Raw genomic sequence first — 13283 nt, 5'->3', positions numbered from 1 at the left:
CCTGCAAAATAGGTCAATCATTGACCAACGGACGGTTAAAAATATTAAATAATATTAAAATATTACATTTATTTATTCATTATGACCATTTTAAACAACAATCAAATATAAAATGTGTATTTAAATGAAAGTCGGAAAAATAAAAAGAATGAATATCAATTAAAACAATAACCAGCTATATAAAAAAACATTCCTTTATTTATGTGAATAGATAAAAAGGGGTGTATACAAATAAATTGTCGTATACATTCCATTATTTATGTGAATACAAATAAAGGGAATAAATAAAATAAGCGGATGTGTTTTTAATATGCAGCGGTGACGTACAGGGTCACGTTGGGAATGGGATTGCGTAAACATGGCGGCCTACATGTTAATCCTTGAATTCATGTAGTTTCATAAACTATCTTTCTTTCTTCCTGCTGTCATTTCAAAACACTCCAACAACATGTTTCATTTTGCACGTTGCAGTCGATTGCCACGCCGCACTGTCACGTCACATCGACTTTTGAACTCCCAAAAAACAAGAGATTTCATTATCCACCACCTCAATAGGTACACAATATGTTTCTTTGTTTATTATTTTAGATTGAAACTAATTGTCTACACACTAGTCATTTCCATATTCATCTGCCTGAGGTCATGAGAATATCTATTTGCATTTCATTTTGCATATTTATATAAACACAATTGATCGTATATGTGGTCAAGTAGACACTAGAAGGTTATTTTAGCATGCAAACGGTGGTATTTGACATTTACATAAACATAAGCTTAAAGTAAAGAAATATATTGTTTAATAGCCATGCTATGCAAAAAGCATAGCATGGCTATTACACTTTTCATGCAACACTGTACTTTTCCCTTATTTCTTGTATTTTAGGCGTGGCCAGCATACAGTATCATGGAGCAGTGCACAAACCCCATCCACACAGATCTCTGTCAGCGCTCCTGCTCGCATATGGAGACAAGCTCAAAAAGTGCTCCGTCTAGCATCCAGACAGCAGCCCAGACCACCATACATCACTCTGAAATTCATATTAGGACCTGCTGCTTTGACAGTGACGGCACGCTTGCTTGGTACTGTAGCTTATTGTGAAGCAGATGTGAACAATAACGTCCCGCTGGAGGTTCAAGCGCCTGCAATGAAGCTGCTTGGACTGTATGGTATACAGGTATGTTACACCGAAGCTCTGTGAGCAACATTTGACTTGCTTCTTGTAGTAATCTTAGCTCAAGAGGGAATATTATTAATTAATCATAACTCTTTAAATAGAATTAGCTTGATAAAGCAGAATTTACAGTACAATCAATTGACCAGGTCGTCTAGTGAACTCTCAGTATTGATTATTTATGAATTCAAAGAAATCTTAATTTCCAGGGTAAGAGAAATGCCCTTTTTTAAGCTACAGTACTACTCAGAGCATGTAACAAGATCGAAATCGTTAAATTGACTTTGTTGCAAGCAGGGAATCAGAAACAAATACTCATATGTATTGTGCACAAAGTTTTATTAACTAAATCACAAACACATAACTAGACTAAACAAACACATACACACACACACATCACACATACATGGTACATGGGAAGGGTAAGTGAGACTGGATGAATGAAACCGGACAGAAACAAGGGAAATGAGGCTGAGTTGTCCATCTGAAAGAACCATCAGTCTCTAATTCAAAGCACAGTATATGATAGCTTACAACAAACCTCTGTGTGGTGCAGGGAACGATACATGCATTTGGATGCTTGCAATGAGAACGAGAGTCCCGTGAAGCTTCTGAAGAAGGTCTGGATGGTTCCATTCGATGGCTGAATTTGCAATCTCTTGAAACTCCGAGGTTGTTCTTGACTCTGTTGGGGTTGAGAGAGTCCTCTCTCTCCTAAGTAAGCACATGGCTGGGTGTAAAGTGGGGCCTGTTGGCCCTGTGGGCCGCGGTGAAACTGCAGGCCGCAATCCATAGATGAAGATGCAGAGACTGCCGTGAGCGGGGAGAGAGAAATGTCTGAGCGAGGGCCTTTCCATGATGTTGAATTCCAGGGTTGAGTGAAGATGAACTCCAGTGGTCAGGAGCCATCTACCCAGGCTGGGGAGACCGCACACGGCTCTATGTTGGGGCCTGCCGGGCGCGCCCACACCGGCTCAGGCGCTCCGTGAGTCCAACCACACAGGCAGCAATCAGAAGATTTTCCAGAAGAGGCATTTTCTAAGCAAATAAATGCAGCCTTGGTGACTTATTGAACATTTCCCCAAACCTTTACTTGTCTTTCAGGGTCTGTTGACCAGTGGCTACATCATTCTTCTGTCTAGAGTTGGAGAGAGAGTGGCAGCTGACATGAGGACAACTCTCTTCACCTCTTTGCTTCGGTTTGTAATACAGTTTTTTTTAGATGTTTAAAATGCTAAAACGCATAGGGCATTAGAAAGACAGAAATCTTTCTAATCATCTTGTCTAAATGTCATGTTACAGACAAGATGTTGCATTTTTTGATGCAAACAAGACCGGGCAGCTGGTTAATCGCCTGACGTCAGACATCCAGGAGTTTAAATCTTCCTTCAAGCTGGTTATTTCTCAGGTAGTATGTTTCAGACGAGAGCAAGTGTGTTTACAACCCTAGTAAGACTGTATAGACGTACCACATTCATTTGGTTATGTGTTATGTTTTCCAGGGTTTGCGCAGTGCCACGCAGACAGTGGGCTGTTTTGTGTCGCTGTACGTCATCTCTCCCAAACTCACGGGTCTCACTGTGGTCGTCCTGCCATGTCTAGTGGGGGCTGGTGCTTTCATTGGTTCTTTTCTCCGTAAATTGTCACGGAAAGCACAGGAACAGGTAACGACACTCTGTAGGAGACGTGGAGCTTGTAGTTTTGTTGAAAAACAGCAGCTGTGATTACCTGAAATGCACCTTACAAAATACAGTGACAGTGACAATTGTTATAATTTACAACACACAACTGTGTATTTCATTGTGATGTAATGCTAATTTACCAATCTACTTGAACTACCAAAATCTTCTTTTTACCTTAAAATCTACTGATAATCATGTGGTGAATCATCATAAGTTCAGTGAAAGTGACCTCTCCATAAAACATAGACAAAACACCATCAGGGTAACACACAACACTAAAATAATGCAATAAACATGAACTAACTGAGAATGCTACAAAAAATGCTGTAATGTACATTACTTATAACAAAAATTATTTTGATAAAATATAATCGTATGTCCTTTCACACAATAACTAATGGGAATACAATTTGACAGTTTTTCACCATAAATTATACGGTTAATAAATTATAGGGTAAATTATAAGTTACGGTAATTAATAGTTTTTACTTGCAAAAACCATGCATTTGACAATATTTCATAATAAAAATACATATAATGTAAAGGTAAACCATTTACAATTTTTACTAAAGCATTTAAAAAAAATAAATTCTGGACAAATTACCAACATTTTACAACTAATCAGGACATACATAATCAAAGCTCTCTATTATTCATCCAAACCCAGCAGTTCTGATATTCCCCCTCTTTCAGGATGTATGCTGCTGAAGTCCAGAAATCAGCTGTGATGTATGAGACGCTGGGCACAGGAATTGCCGTATTTCAGGGCGTGTCTAATATTGTCCTGAACTGTGAGTATTGATGCATCTTCACCGATTCACATGCAGTGACCACATGAACTAGATCTGTTAAATATTTCTCTTCTTCGACAGGCACTAGGCACTATTTTTGCTGGTGGGTCTTTGATGGCTCGTAATGACATGTCGCCTGGTGATCTAATGTCTTTTTTGGTCGCCTCTCAGAGAGTTCAGAGGTGAGAGTGGAATTTTTTCCTACACATAATGTAAAAAGGAACAAGCATTCAGCTGAACCAGTGTCTGTTTATAATGTCAAATGTAATAGAATCACTTCTCTCTCTCTATAGATCTCTTGCCAGCATTTCAATTCTCTTTGGACAGGTGAGTAGATGACATTTCCAAGAGTTCTGTTACTTTATATATAGTATGTAATCTATATACAGTATATGTTGATGTGGTTTGTGTCAGATGGTTTGCGGTATGAGTGCAGGGGCTCGTGTGTTTGAGTATTTGACAGTAGAGCCCACCGTTCCTCTCACCGGAGGAGGTCGTATCCCGCTCAAGTCTCTGACGGGAAGAGTTGACTTCATGAACATCAATTTCAGGTAGGTTTCTGTTTGATCTCATGCAAACATGACGAGAACTCAGTTCAGTCTAAAAACTTAAATTCTTTGTTATTTGATGTTTCCTGCATGTTTCTCAGTTACCCAACAAGACCTGGAAACCAGATCCTTAAGAACTTCAACCTGACTCTACCTCCCTGTAGAACCATCGCTATTGTTGGCGAGTCAGGCGGAGGTAAAGTATCTATCTATCTATCTATCTATCTATCTATCTATCTATCTATCTATCTATCTATCTATCTATCTATCTATCTATCTATCTATCTATCTATCTATCTATCTATCTATATCTAGCTAGCACAGAAACTTAACATACAAATGATCACAACCATCACATGTGAATATTATCTCTTCATTCAGGCAAATCCTCAGTGGCTGCCTTATTGGAGAGGTTTTATGACCCCAGTAGTGGAGTGGTCATGCTGGACGGGCTGGACATCAGAACACTGGACCCATCCTGGTTAAGAGGACACGTTATTGGGTTCATTAGTCAGGTATATTTTTTCTCTCTATTCACTCTAACATTTGAGCTTTCTCTTTGTGTTATATATGTGTGAAATAGATCATCAGTCTTATTATTTTGTTTTCTCATTATTACAGGAACCTGTTCTTTTTGGTACCTCAGTGATGGAGAACATCAGGTTTGGAAAGCCCAGTGCCACAGACGTTGAGGTCATGACTGCTGCCAAACAAGCCAATGCTCATAATTTCATCACAGGATTCCCGGATGGATACAACACCGTGGTTGGTAAGCGCTGTTAAAAAAATTATAAAATAAAATGTTTTTTGGTTTCTGAAATCAAAGTAAATCCTGAACAAATTCCTAAAATAAAATAAATTCAGTTTCATATATTTTTCTTCAAAAATGTCACATCTTCAGGTGAACGTGGAGTGACTCTATCTGGGGGCCAAAAGCAGCGAATCGCTATCGCTCGAGCCCTGATCAAAAACCCCAGCATCTTGATCCTGGATGAGGCTACCAGTGCGTTAGACGCCGAGTCTGAGCGCGTGGTTCAGGAGGCGTTGGACAGAGCCACAACGGGACGCACCGTTCTGATTATCGCTCACCGTCTCAGCACCATACAGGGGGCCGATCTCATCTGCGTCATGAGCAATGGACGTATTGTTGAGGTTAGGAAGGACTTTACTAATGTAACTGCATACTGAACATGTGTGAACACTGTGATGATGTTTAATGTCACTTTTACATTTTCAAAGGCTGGAACACACCTGGAACTACTGAGCAAAGGAGGGCTGTATGCTGAACTCATAAAGAGACAACGATCCGATGGTCACAAATAAAATACTGTACCTTCTGTGCATACTTCGCAGGATTCTCTTCCAAAGTTATTTTAAATGATCTTTTTAAAGACAATTTCACTTGGTGCTCTGTCAAAGAAAATGAGTTTGTGAATATTCTTTGTATTGAGTTTTATGTATCGTAAAATAGATAAATGTCAGTGTTGTGTAATGGTGTTTTTAAATACGGTTTAACTTACAAACAACAGACTGAAACAACAATTAATTTTCTTTTGTTCAAGATTTCAATAAACCAAGATGTACATTTTAATTTGAAATATATATTATATTCTAATACCATTGTGTTGATACTCTGCCATGAAAATTGAGGTATAATAAAAGAAAATATTTTCTTCAGCATTATTTATTTATTAATATTAAATAATATAAAATACTATGTCAAGAGTGTTTTATCTAGAATTAATTTAAATGTTTGTTATCATTAGTAGTAGTATTATTATTAATGCATTTTCAAGTATTTTTATAGCCCCAGAAGTTCATTTACAAACGAGACTTTTATTTTGAAGTGTCTCCCTGTGAATCGCCATCTTGAAGCCCTCTGCATGTTGCGTACTACGCCCCTTGTTGATAAAAACGACAGTAATCAGCTGTACAATTAAACCCTTTCTTTTAATACGTAGGAAAATAAGGAGCCAGGACGCTTTATTCAAAAGCTGTTGTAACTGGCTAAAACCATGCAAAAGTATGAGAAGTTGGAGAAGATAGGAGAGGGTGAGTAAATGGATTGTCTGGCCTGTCTGCATTAGAGATTTATAGAGTATTAATGTTTATGAAGGTTTACTGTTATACAGCGGCTGACAGTCAGTGAATTACGCTTTCGTAAGCATGTGTTAAGATTAAAATCCAAGCTACAGCTAGCTAGCAAGCTCATACTGCGATGATATAATGCACCTGGCTGTTTGCACACCTGTTAAATGATGTGATCGCGCTCGTTCAGAGAAATTGGTCGTCTCTAATTAAACTACTAGATCATTCACTGCAGCACCATTATCAGGCTTTTCTTTGATTCTCATTGAGCTGTTAGAAGCTGATTTATGAGGCATGAAGTGTTTCTTTCTCTAGGGGGCGCATGGAGGCTCAAAGCCGGCTTTTGAGTTTTGTTCACTAAATATATTAATTCAAATATATTTAATTGAATCGGTAGTCAAGTTCTACATGGATGTTTGGGAATCTTTGTAAAATCATAAAATATGCTCTTACATTAATCAAAACTGCTGTGATTGGTTTATCCTGAAGTTCGATGAGAAAGTAAACAGCAACCACGTGACAACCCTAATTACTTTATTCTTAGGAAGCGTTCTGGACAATAATTTACACCTGAATAAATACATGAAGAAAGTTTCGTATCCAAACAACTGAGAATTTAAATATAACAATTTTGTACTTTTTTCCTACTTTTAGGCCACGCCCATTTGAGGATTTGTTTTATTCTAATTGATATTTTGCCAGCTCAACCTAGTTCTACAGTGATTTCTCTAATTAATGCTTAGAAGTCAGACTGCCAGGTATTTCCAGTTTCCTTAATGCATTTTTTGCTCCGTCAAAAGGTACGTATGGGACAGTTTTCAAGGCTAAAAACCGAGAAACGCATGAGATTGTGGCCCTCAAACGAGTGAGATTGGATGATGATGATGAGGTAAGGAGAGTGAGACTGCTGGGGGGCAAGTCATACTAAAACCAAAGTGTCACATTAATTTTTAATCCTATTACAGGGGGTTCCAAGTTCAGCATTACGAGAAATTTGCCTCCTGAAAGAACTGAAGCATAAAAACATTGTAAGGTATGTTTGCTTTTATTTTTTTAATTAATTGCATATTTGGTATTTAAATGTTGTTAATTAGTGTTTCTTATATATTGATATTTGTATATATTAGTATCAATTTATATACATTGCATATTGCATATTTAATATTTCTTTTAAATCTTTTGAAATAATTAGTGATATAAATAAAAGCTTGTTTTATGCTGCTTTACAACACACAAAATAAATGTTGTTAATTTTATAAGTACGTGTACTTTTTATTTTACTCTTGTTTTTTTTTTTATTCTATAATTTTTTTATTATTTAAAGTATTAATTATTTTAAAAAAAGCATTATTATTATTATTATTATTATTATTATTGCACTCAAATTATTGTAACTCTTGGATTTTTTACAAATTATTCCATGTTTAATATATTAACTATTTAATGCCAGGTTTGGTTGGTTGCAAGTAATTTTAAGTATGCTTTTTAATTAATAATTTTAAATGAATTATCAATATAATTAAATGGTGTATCAATAACCACTACTTGATGTTGTAGGTTGCATGACGTCCTTCACAGTGATAAGAAGCTGACATTAGTGTTTGAGTTCTGTGATCAGGTAGGTACCCTAATTCCAGTGACGTTGCTGCTTGAACTAGTCTTAAAACTAATGTTTTGTAACACGTAGAATGATTTTCATTCAAACAGGATTTGAAGAAATACTTTGACAGCTGTAATGGTGACTTAGATCCAGAGATTGTCAAGGTTTGATTTGTTTTTTAAATTTTATGTATGAAACCCTCCATATCAGATGATGTTTGAGATATCAGATAATGCAGATTTAATTCTTCTCTCCTTGCAGTCCTTTATGTACCAGTTATTGAAGGGTCTTGCCTTCTGCCACAGCCGAAATGTTCTCCACCGAGACCTTAAACCTCAAAATCTGCTCATTAACAGAGTATGTAAATGACCCAGGAGGTGCCTGATATTGAGCCTTATATATGACGATAACATTTTGAATTATGGTGTTAAAATAGATGTTTAGATGCTTGTTTCCTTATTTCTGCTGTATTCTCACAAACACCTATCTGTATTATGTTGTTGTCATCAGAACGGTGAACTGAAGTTAGCTGACTTTGGCTTGGCCAGAGCGTTTGGGATACCTGTACGCTGTTATTCTGCTGAGGTAAAGCGGCACGGCTTCAGATGCAGTGTGGTTTTTCAGAGTTTTCCTGTTCCTCGCTTCATGTTGATTGTCTTCAGGTGGTGACGTTGTGGTACAGGCCTCCAGATGTGCTGTTTGGTGCTAAGCTATACTCTACCTCTATTGACATGTGGTCTGCAGGGTGTATATTTGCAGGTAGGAATGGCTTCATTTAAAATCATAATCTTTTCTTGTAGTATATGAATTTATTTTTCTGTATTATTTTTTAGAATTGGCAAATGCAGGACGACCATTATTTCCTGGTAATGATGTGGACGACCAGCTGAAGAGGATCTTTAGATATCCTTTGCACTCCAATTTCTGTTGGGTTTATACATTTGGATTGAGTGCAAAATTGAAATAAAAAACTTATGATTTATTATAGGCTGTGAATTATCATAGTTTTTTTTATTTATTATTTTTTAGTATTTTCACTTCATTTAAGTTTAGTTTATATTGTAATTTAAATCTAATAATTCTATTGTTTATTTTTTCAGTTCTATTTTATTATATTATTCTATTTTATATAATTACTATTTGTTTTTATTAATGTCCAATTAGTGATTTTAATGCTTCAACTAAAAAAGGGAAAGAAAGAAGTACTGGCTTGGCCTGTATGTATGAGCTGATTAACTTTAACATTTTGGCACGTTGCTGGGAACGCCGACAGAAGAACAGTGGCAGACTATGAATAAACTTCCAGATTATAAGGTACAACATTCATTCGTCTAAATGCTGGCAGAAAAAGATTTTCATTCCAAAAATGGTGCAGATAAGACTTTGCATACACAAAAAAAACAACATGAGGATATGGTGAGAATGTAAAGTAAACCAAACATTAACATTGTTTTAAGTAATACTCAGCAGTTAACTATTTTAAACCTTCATTTTAATTATTTAAATATTTTTTTATTTTGACAGCCGTACCCAATGTACCCAGCTACTACATCACTTGTAAATGTCGTCCCGAAACTCAGCAGCACTGGCAGAGACCTACTACAGGTACGGTATTTTCATTATAGTAACAATGAGCTCATGATTTTATGCTTTAGCTGGATTTTTCTGTGTTTGTCCTTTTGTAGAATCTCCTGAAATGCAATCCAGTACAGCGAATTTCAGCAGAGGAAGCCCTACAGCACCCTTACTTTGCCGATTTCTGCCCACCCTAAATGTCAGATGTCCTTGACATCATTTAGGAACACAGATGGGCCAGTCTTACCTCGTGAAACCTCTTCAACATCTCCAGCGTTCGGATCACACCTGCTATGGCAGGATAGAGGGACCCCGAAACATTCCTCCCTCTACATGTTTATGATTTAATGATATAATTATGATCGTGACTCTGTCTAATGCAGAGTGTGGTGCTGTTGTCCTGCATAAACCATGTATTCGACTAGAGTCTCCAAAAATAGTTTTATTATATTGATGTGGTCTTAAAGGGATAGTTCGCCCAAAAATAAAAAGACTTACCCTGATGTTGTTCCAAACCTGTATGAGCTGTTGAACATAAAAGAGGATGTTTTGAAGAATGTTGGTAACCAAACAGTTGACGGTAGCCATTGACTTGCATGGTATTTTTTTTCCATACTTTGGAAGTCATTGGCTGCTTGGAAGTTTGGTTGCCAACAGGGTGAGCAGAAAGAATTTTCATTTTTGGGTGAACTCTCTTTTTAAAGGAACAGTTCACTTAAAAGTTAAACTTCCGCACATATAAGTTGCATGAAATTCTTCAGCATAAAGGTGAAACGAGTAAATGTTGACCGGACTTTCATTTTTGAGTGAACTATTGTTTAAACTTTAAAAATGCCGATCATCACATGTAGTTACCAAAACTTCAGCAGTCCTGCCCCTACACGATTTATTCAGTTGCCAAATGTGCTTCATAGACATGTAATGGTTTACAAAATGCTGAAGACTACTAAAAGCAGCGTTTTCCTTTTTATTTGTCAAAGATCAAATGAACAGTATAAGTTGACAAGGTAAAGCGCACATACTTGATTTAGCTTGTTACAATATGTAGTATTTAAAAAAAAGTTACTTTTCCACTTAAGTTTTGTGTTGTACATTCAGTAAGGGTATGGAAAAAGTGTAGAGTTGTGACTGTCATTTTTCCATTTTGTATGAATGAGATTTTAGCAGTAATTTTAAGCAATCCTGTAACTTTTTTTTTTTCTTTTCAGTTTTCCCTCAAATCATTTCAGCAAATCTTGTAGTACTGCAAATGAACTTTTTCAATTGAATACACTGCTTGGACAGTTTCAGTTAATAGAGGCTGTGTTCACAGAGCTTGACTCGGTCTATATAGAAAAGGGATCACCTCAAAATGAGAAGTTGCTGATAATTTACTCCAAACAGCACGTAATCCAGTCCATCATTTAAAATCTTCTAAGCAAAAAGATGCATGCAAGAAACAAAACCATAATTAAAACAATTTTAAATTCAAACTCTTGCTTCTTGTTGAAATGCTCCATAATCCACAACAACACTTTTTCCAGTGAAAAAGTCCTTCTCTCTTGATTCAGATGAGACAACTTTTTCACTGTAGCAAGTGTTATTATGAATTATGGACTGGTATTATTTTAGCTGGAAACAACAGTTTGAAGTTAAAAATGTCTTGATGGATACAAATTATTTAGATTACTTGTAGATTATTGTGATGGTTTTATCAGCTGTTTGGACTCTCATTCTGACGGCACCCATTCACTAAAGATGATCCATTGGTGAGCAAGTGATAAAATGGTAAATTTATCCAAATCTGTTTGCATGAAAAAACAAACTCCTCTACATCTTAGATGGCCAGAGGGTGTGTAAATTATCAGCAAATTTTCATTTTTGGGGAGAACTATTACTTTCAAAAAATATATATATATTTTCTATGGTGGACCACAAGGTTTGCCTTCAACAGACTGAGCAATAGTGTAAAAGAACAATGTTTTCGTAAGGCCTAATATCTGAAGCATTCATATTTCAGTGCATGCCAGTGTTATTATTACACTACATGTGATGTTGCACGTGTGTACTTTATGGAAGAGTCGGGTCAGATGGCCCTGAAGTCTGTGAAACATAGGATAAGGCTTAAATTTACCCTCATTTTTGCTTTGCATTTCTCATCAGCTGTAGTAGATTTACATTGTTAGAAAACATAATCAACATCACAAATTGCAGGCATTTTGTTGTGATTATTATGTTATGGATTTGAAGTAGGCCAACTATACCTGAAACCCGTTTAGATTGCATTGAGATAGTGAATGGTTGCATTTTTTAATCAGTGTGTGAAAATGCTTTTATTTATTCATATAGTATGTTATAAGTCAATAGGCTTACTTTTCAAATTAGGTTGGCTTGGAGGCTCGGTAAGGGACCATTCTTGACATATTTGGACAGATCTTTCATGACAAATCTGGCATTCTGCTTGAAGACTAAAATGTTTTTTTATTATAAAAATATATATAGTATTCGTTACAAAAATAAAAGTTGCTATAGTTGCTATAAAGGATATCAACTATAAGTAATGTGTGAGAACAACCTGCTTATGTTTCAAGAATGTAGCAGAACTCCAAACCTCTAAGTATCACTGATTATTTCTCCATGTTGTACTTTGATTATCTGCAAACCATATGTAAAAATTGTTTGAAGAATTCTACACCAGTTTATTAAAAATGGTTTCTCTAAACAAAAAGTGTGTCCAGCATGATTGAAATCAGGATGTGCTAAAGTTAAAGTCTCTTGAATTGATGTTGACTTTAAGGTGGAGGACTTGGCATCCACTTGGGCTGAAGTCAGGACTTGACAGGTAAACCTTCACAGTTATGAAGGATTTGACAGGACACATTTTCTTGTATGTTTGAGAACTACAACTCATCTAGGCTTAAGAACCTGCATTTTTACAGATGGTCTTGGACTGGATGACTGTCACTTTGTCCACCTTTATTGGATTTCCTCCATCCCAAGAGGACAAACAAGGTAACGCACCTCATGGTTTGCTGTCTTTTGTGGGATCAGGGTTAAGTCGGCTTCAGAGATTTTATTGGACCTGGTGGTGGTGCTGGAGATGATCTTGCTAAGCTTTCTTGAATAGAACATTATTGCGTGGATAACATTTTTTATGTACTATAAATTTTGTACCTGTACTTACTAAGATTTTAGGTAATGCTATGTATGAATTATATTGCATATTCATTAATTTTAAACACATTTTTTAAATATTTTTAGTGTGATTATTGTAGATTCAAACAGCCAGAAAATATACTAATTATATTATATTCATAATAGCATCTATAATGAAGAAACGGATTCATATGTTGCTTGCAAAACATTTTATTCATCAAAAAACGACCTTCAATTAGAAAACTAGCATCTTTTAACAACTTCCAAAGCATGAAGGAGAAGCCCTGACATTTGCTCTTGTTTGCTTCTTTGTATAACATATAATAAATGAAATAGTTTTTCTCTTTTTTGGAAAATAATTTGTCTCTTTATTGCGTATTCACCAAATCAAATTCTGTGACAATTACAGATCAATATGAGCTGAAGAATGACACAGTGTGTCTGCACGAGAAACTCTGCATAGCCTAAAAGCAGACTGCATTTTAAAATCAATGGATGCTAAGGTAATTTGACAATCTGACAAATAAATCTTCCATCGTAACATAAAAACTACTAAATCAAACGGTATTTATACAGCTGATGACCTAGTAATGCTCAATTACATTTCCAGCTATATGTCACTTAGTTCAAGTTTAACAACACAGACTTTGTGCCCACTTTAAACAGTCACTTACAAATGCACACAGCAAGCT

At 36.0% G+C, this 13283-nt stretch overlaps 1 protein-coding gene and 1 pseudogene across 2 annotated transcripts; both read left to right on the top strand.

Annotated features, from left to right (window-relative positions):
* The first annotated feature begins 344 nt into the window (after positions 1 to 344).
* Positions 345 to 5869, top strand: LOC306863050 (mitochondrial potassium channel ATP-binding subunit-like; annotated as a pseudogene). The gene is made up of 14 exons: positions 345 to 555; positions 884 to 1175; positions 2277 to 2371; positions 2475 to 2580; positions 2675 to 2892; positions 3548 to 3649; positions 3727 to 3827; positions 3939 to 3972; positions 4060 to 4196; positions 4295 to 4389; positions 4575 to 4708; positions 4815 to 4962; positions 5095 to 5345; positions 5433 to 5869. The product of its transcript is annotated as a mitochondrial potassium channel ATP-binding subunit-like (transcript).
* A 176-nt stretch (positions 5870 to 6045) lies between these two features.
* Positions 6046 to 12154, top strand: LOC306863049 (cyclin-dependent kinase 5). The gene is made up of 12 exons (XM_079406211.1): positions 6046 to 6245; positions 7082 to 7170; positions 7247 to 7314; positions 7839 to 7899; positions 7989 to 8045; positions 8143 to 8238; positions 8392 to 8466; positions 8544 to 8640; positions 8715 to 8784; positions 9135 to 9195; positions 9406 to 9486; positions 9567 to 12154. Exons 1-12 carry the CDS (start codon positions 6209 to 6211, stop codon positions 9651 to 9653), a joined length of 879 nt encoding a protein of 292 aa, XP_079262337.1. The 5' UTR covers positions 6046 to 6208; the 3' UTR covers positions 9654 to 12154.
* The last annotated feature ends 1129 nt before the right edge of the window (positions 12155 to 13283 follow it).

This window comes from Barbus barbus, assembly GCF_936440315.1.
Source record: "Barbus barbus genome assembly, chromosome: 44".
Classification (NCBI taxonomy): Eukaryota; Metazoa; Chordata; class Actinopteri; order Cypriniformes; family Cyprinidae; genus Barbus; species Barbus barbus.
Note: the sequence above shows the minus strand (reverse complement) of the source record. Positions and strands in the feature narration are given on the sequence as shown.

Excerpts from the sequence above, each read along its gene's own strand:
- LOC306863049 (XM_079406211.1), top strand. The coding sequence starts at position 6,209 with ATGCAAAAGTATGAGAAGTTGGAGAAGATAGGAGAGG. Across the intron at positions 6,246-7,081 it reads GTTGGAGAAGATAGGAGAGG|GTACGTATGGGACAGTTTTC; the intron begins GTGAGTAAATGG and ends CTCCGTCAAAAG. Across the intron at positions 8,046-8,142 it reads TAGATCCAGAGATTGTCAAG|TCCTTTATGTACCAGTTATT; the intron begins GTTTGATTTGTT and ends CTCTCCTTGCAG.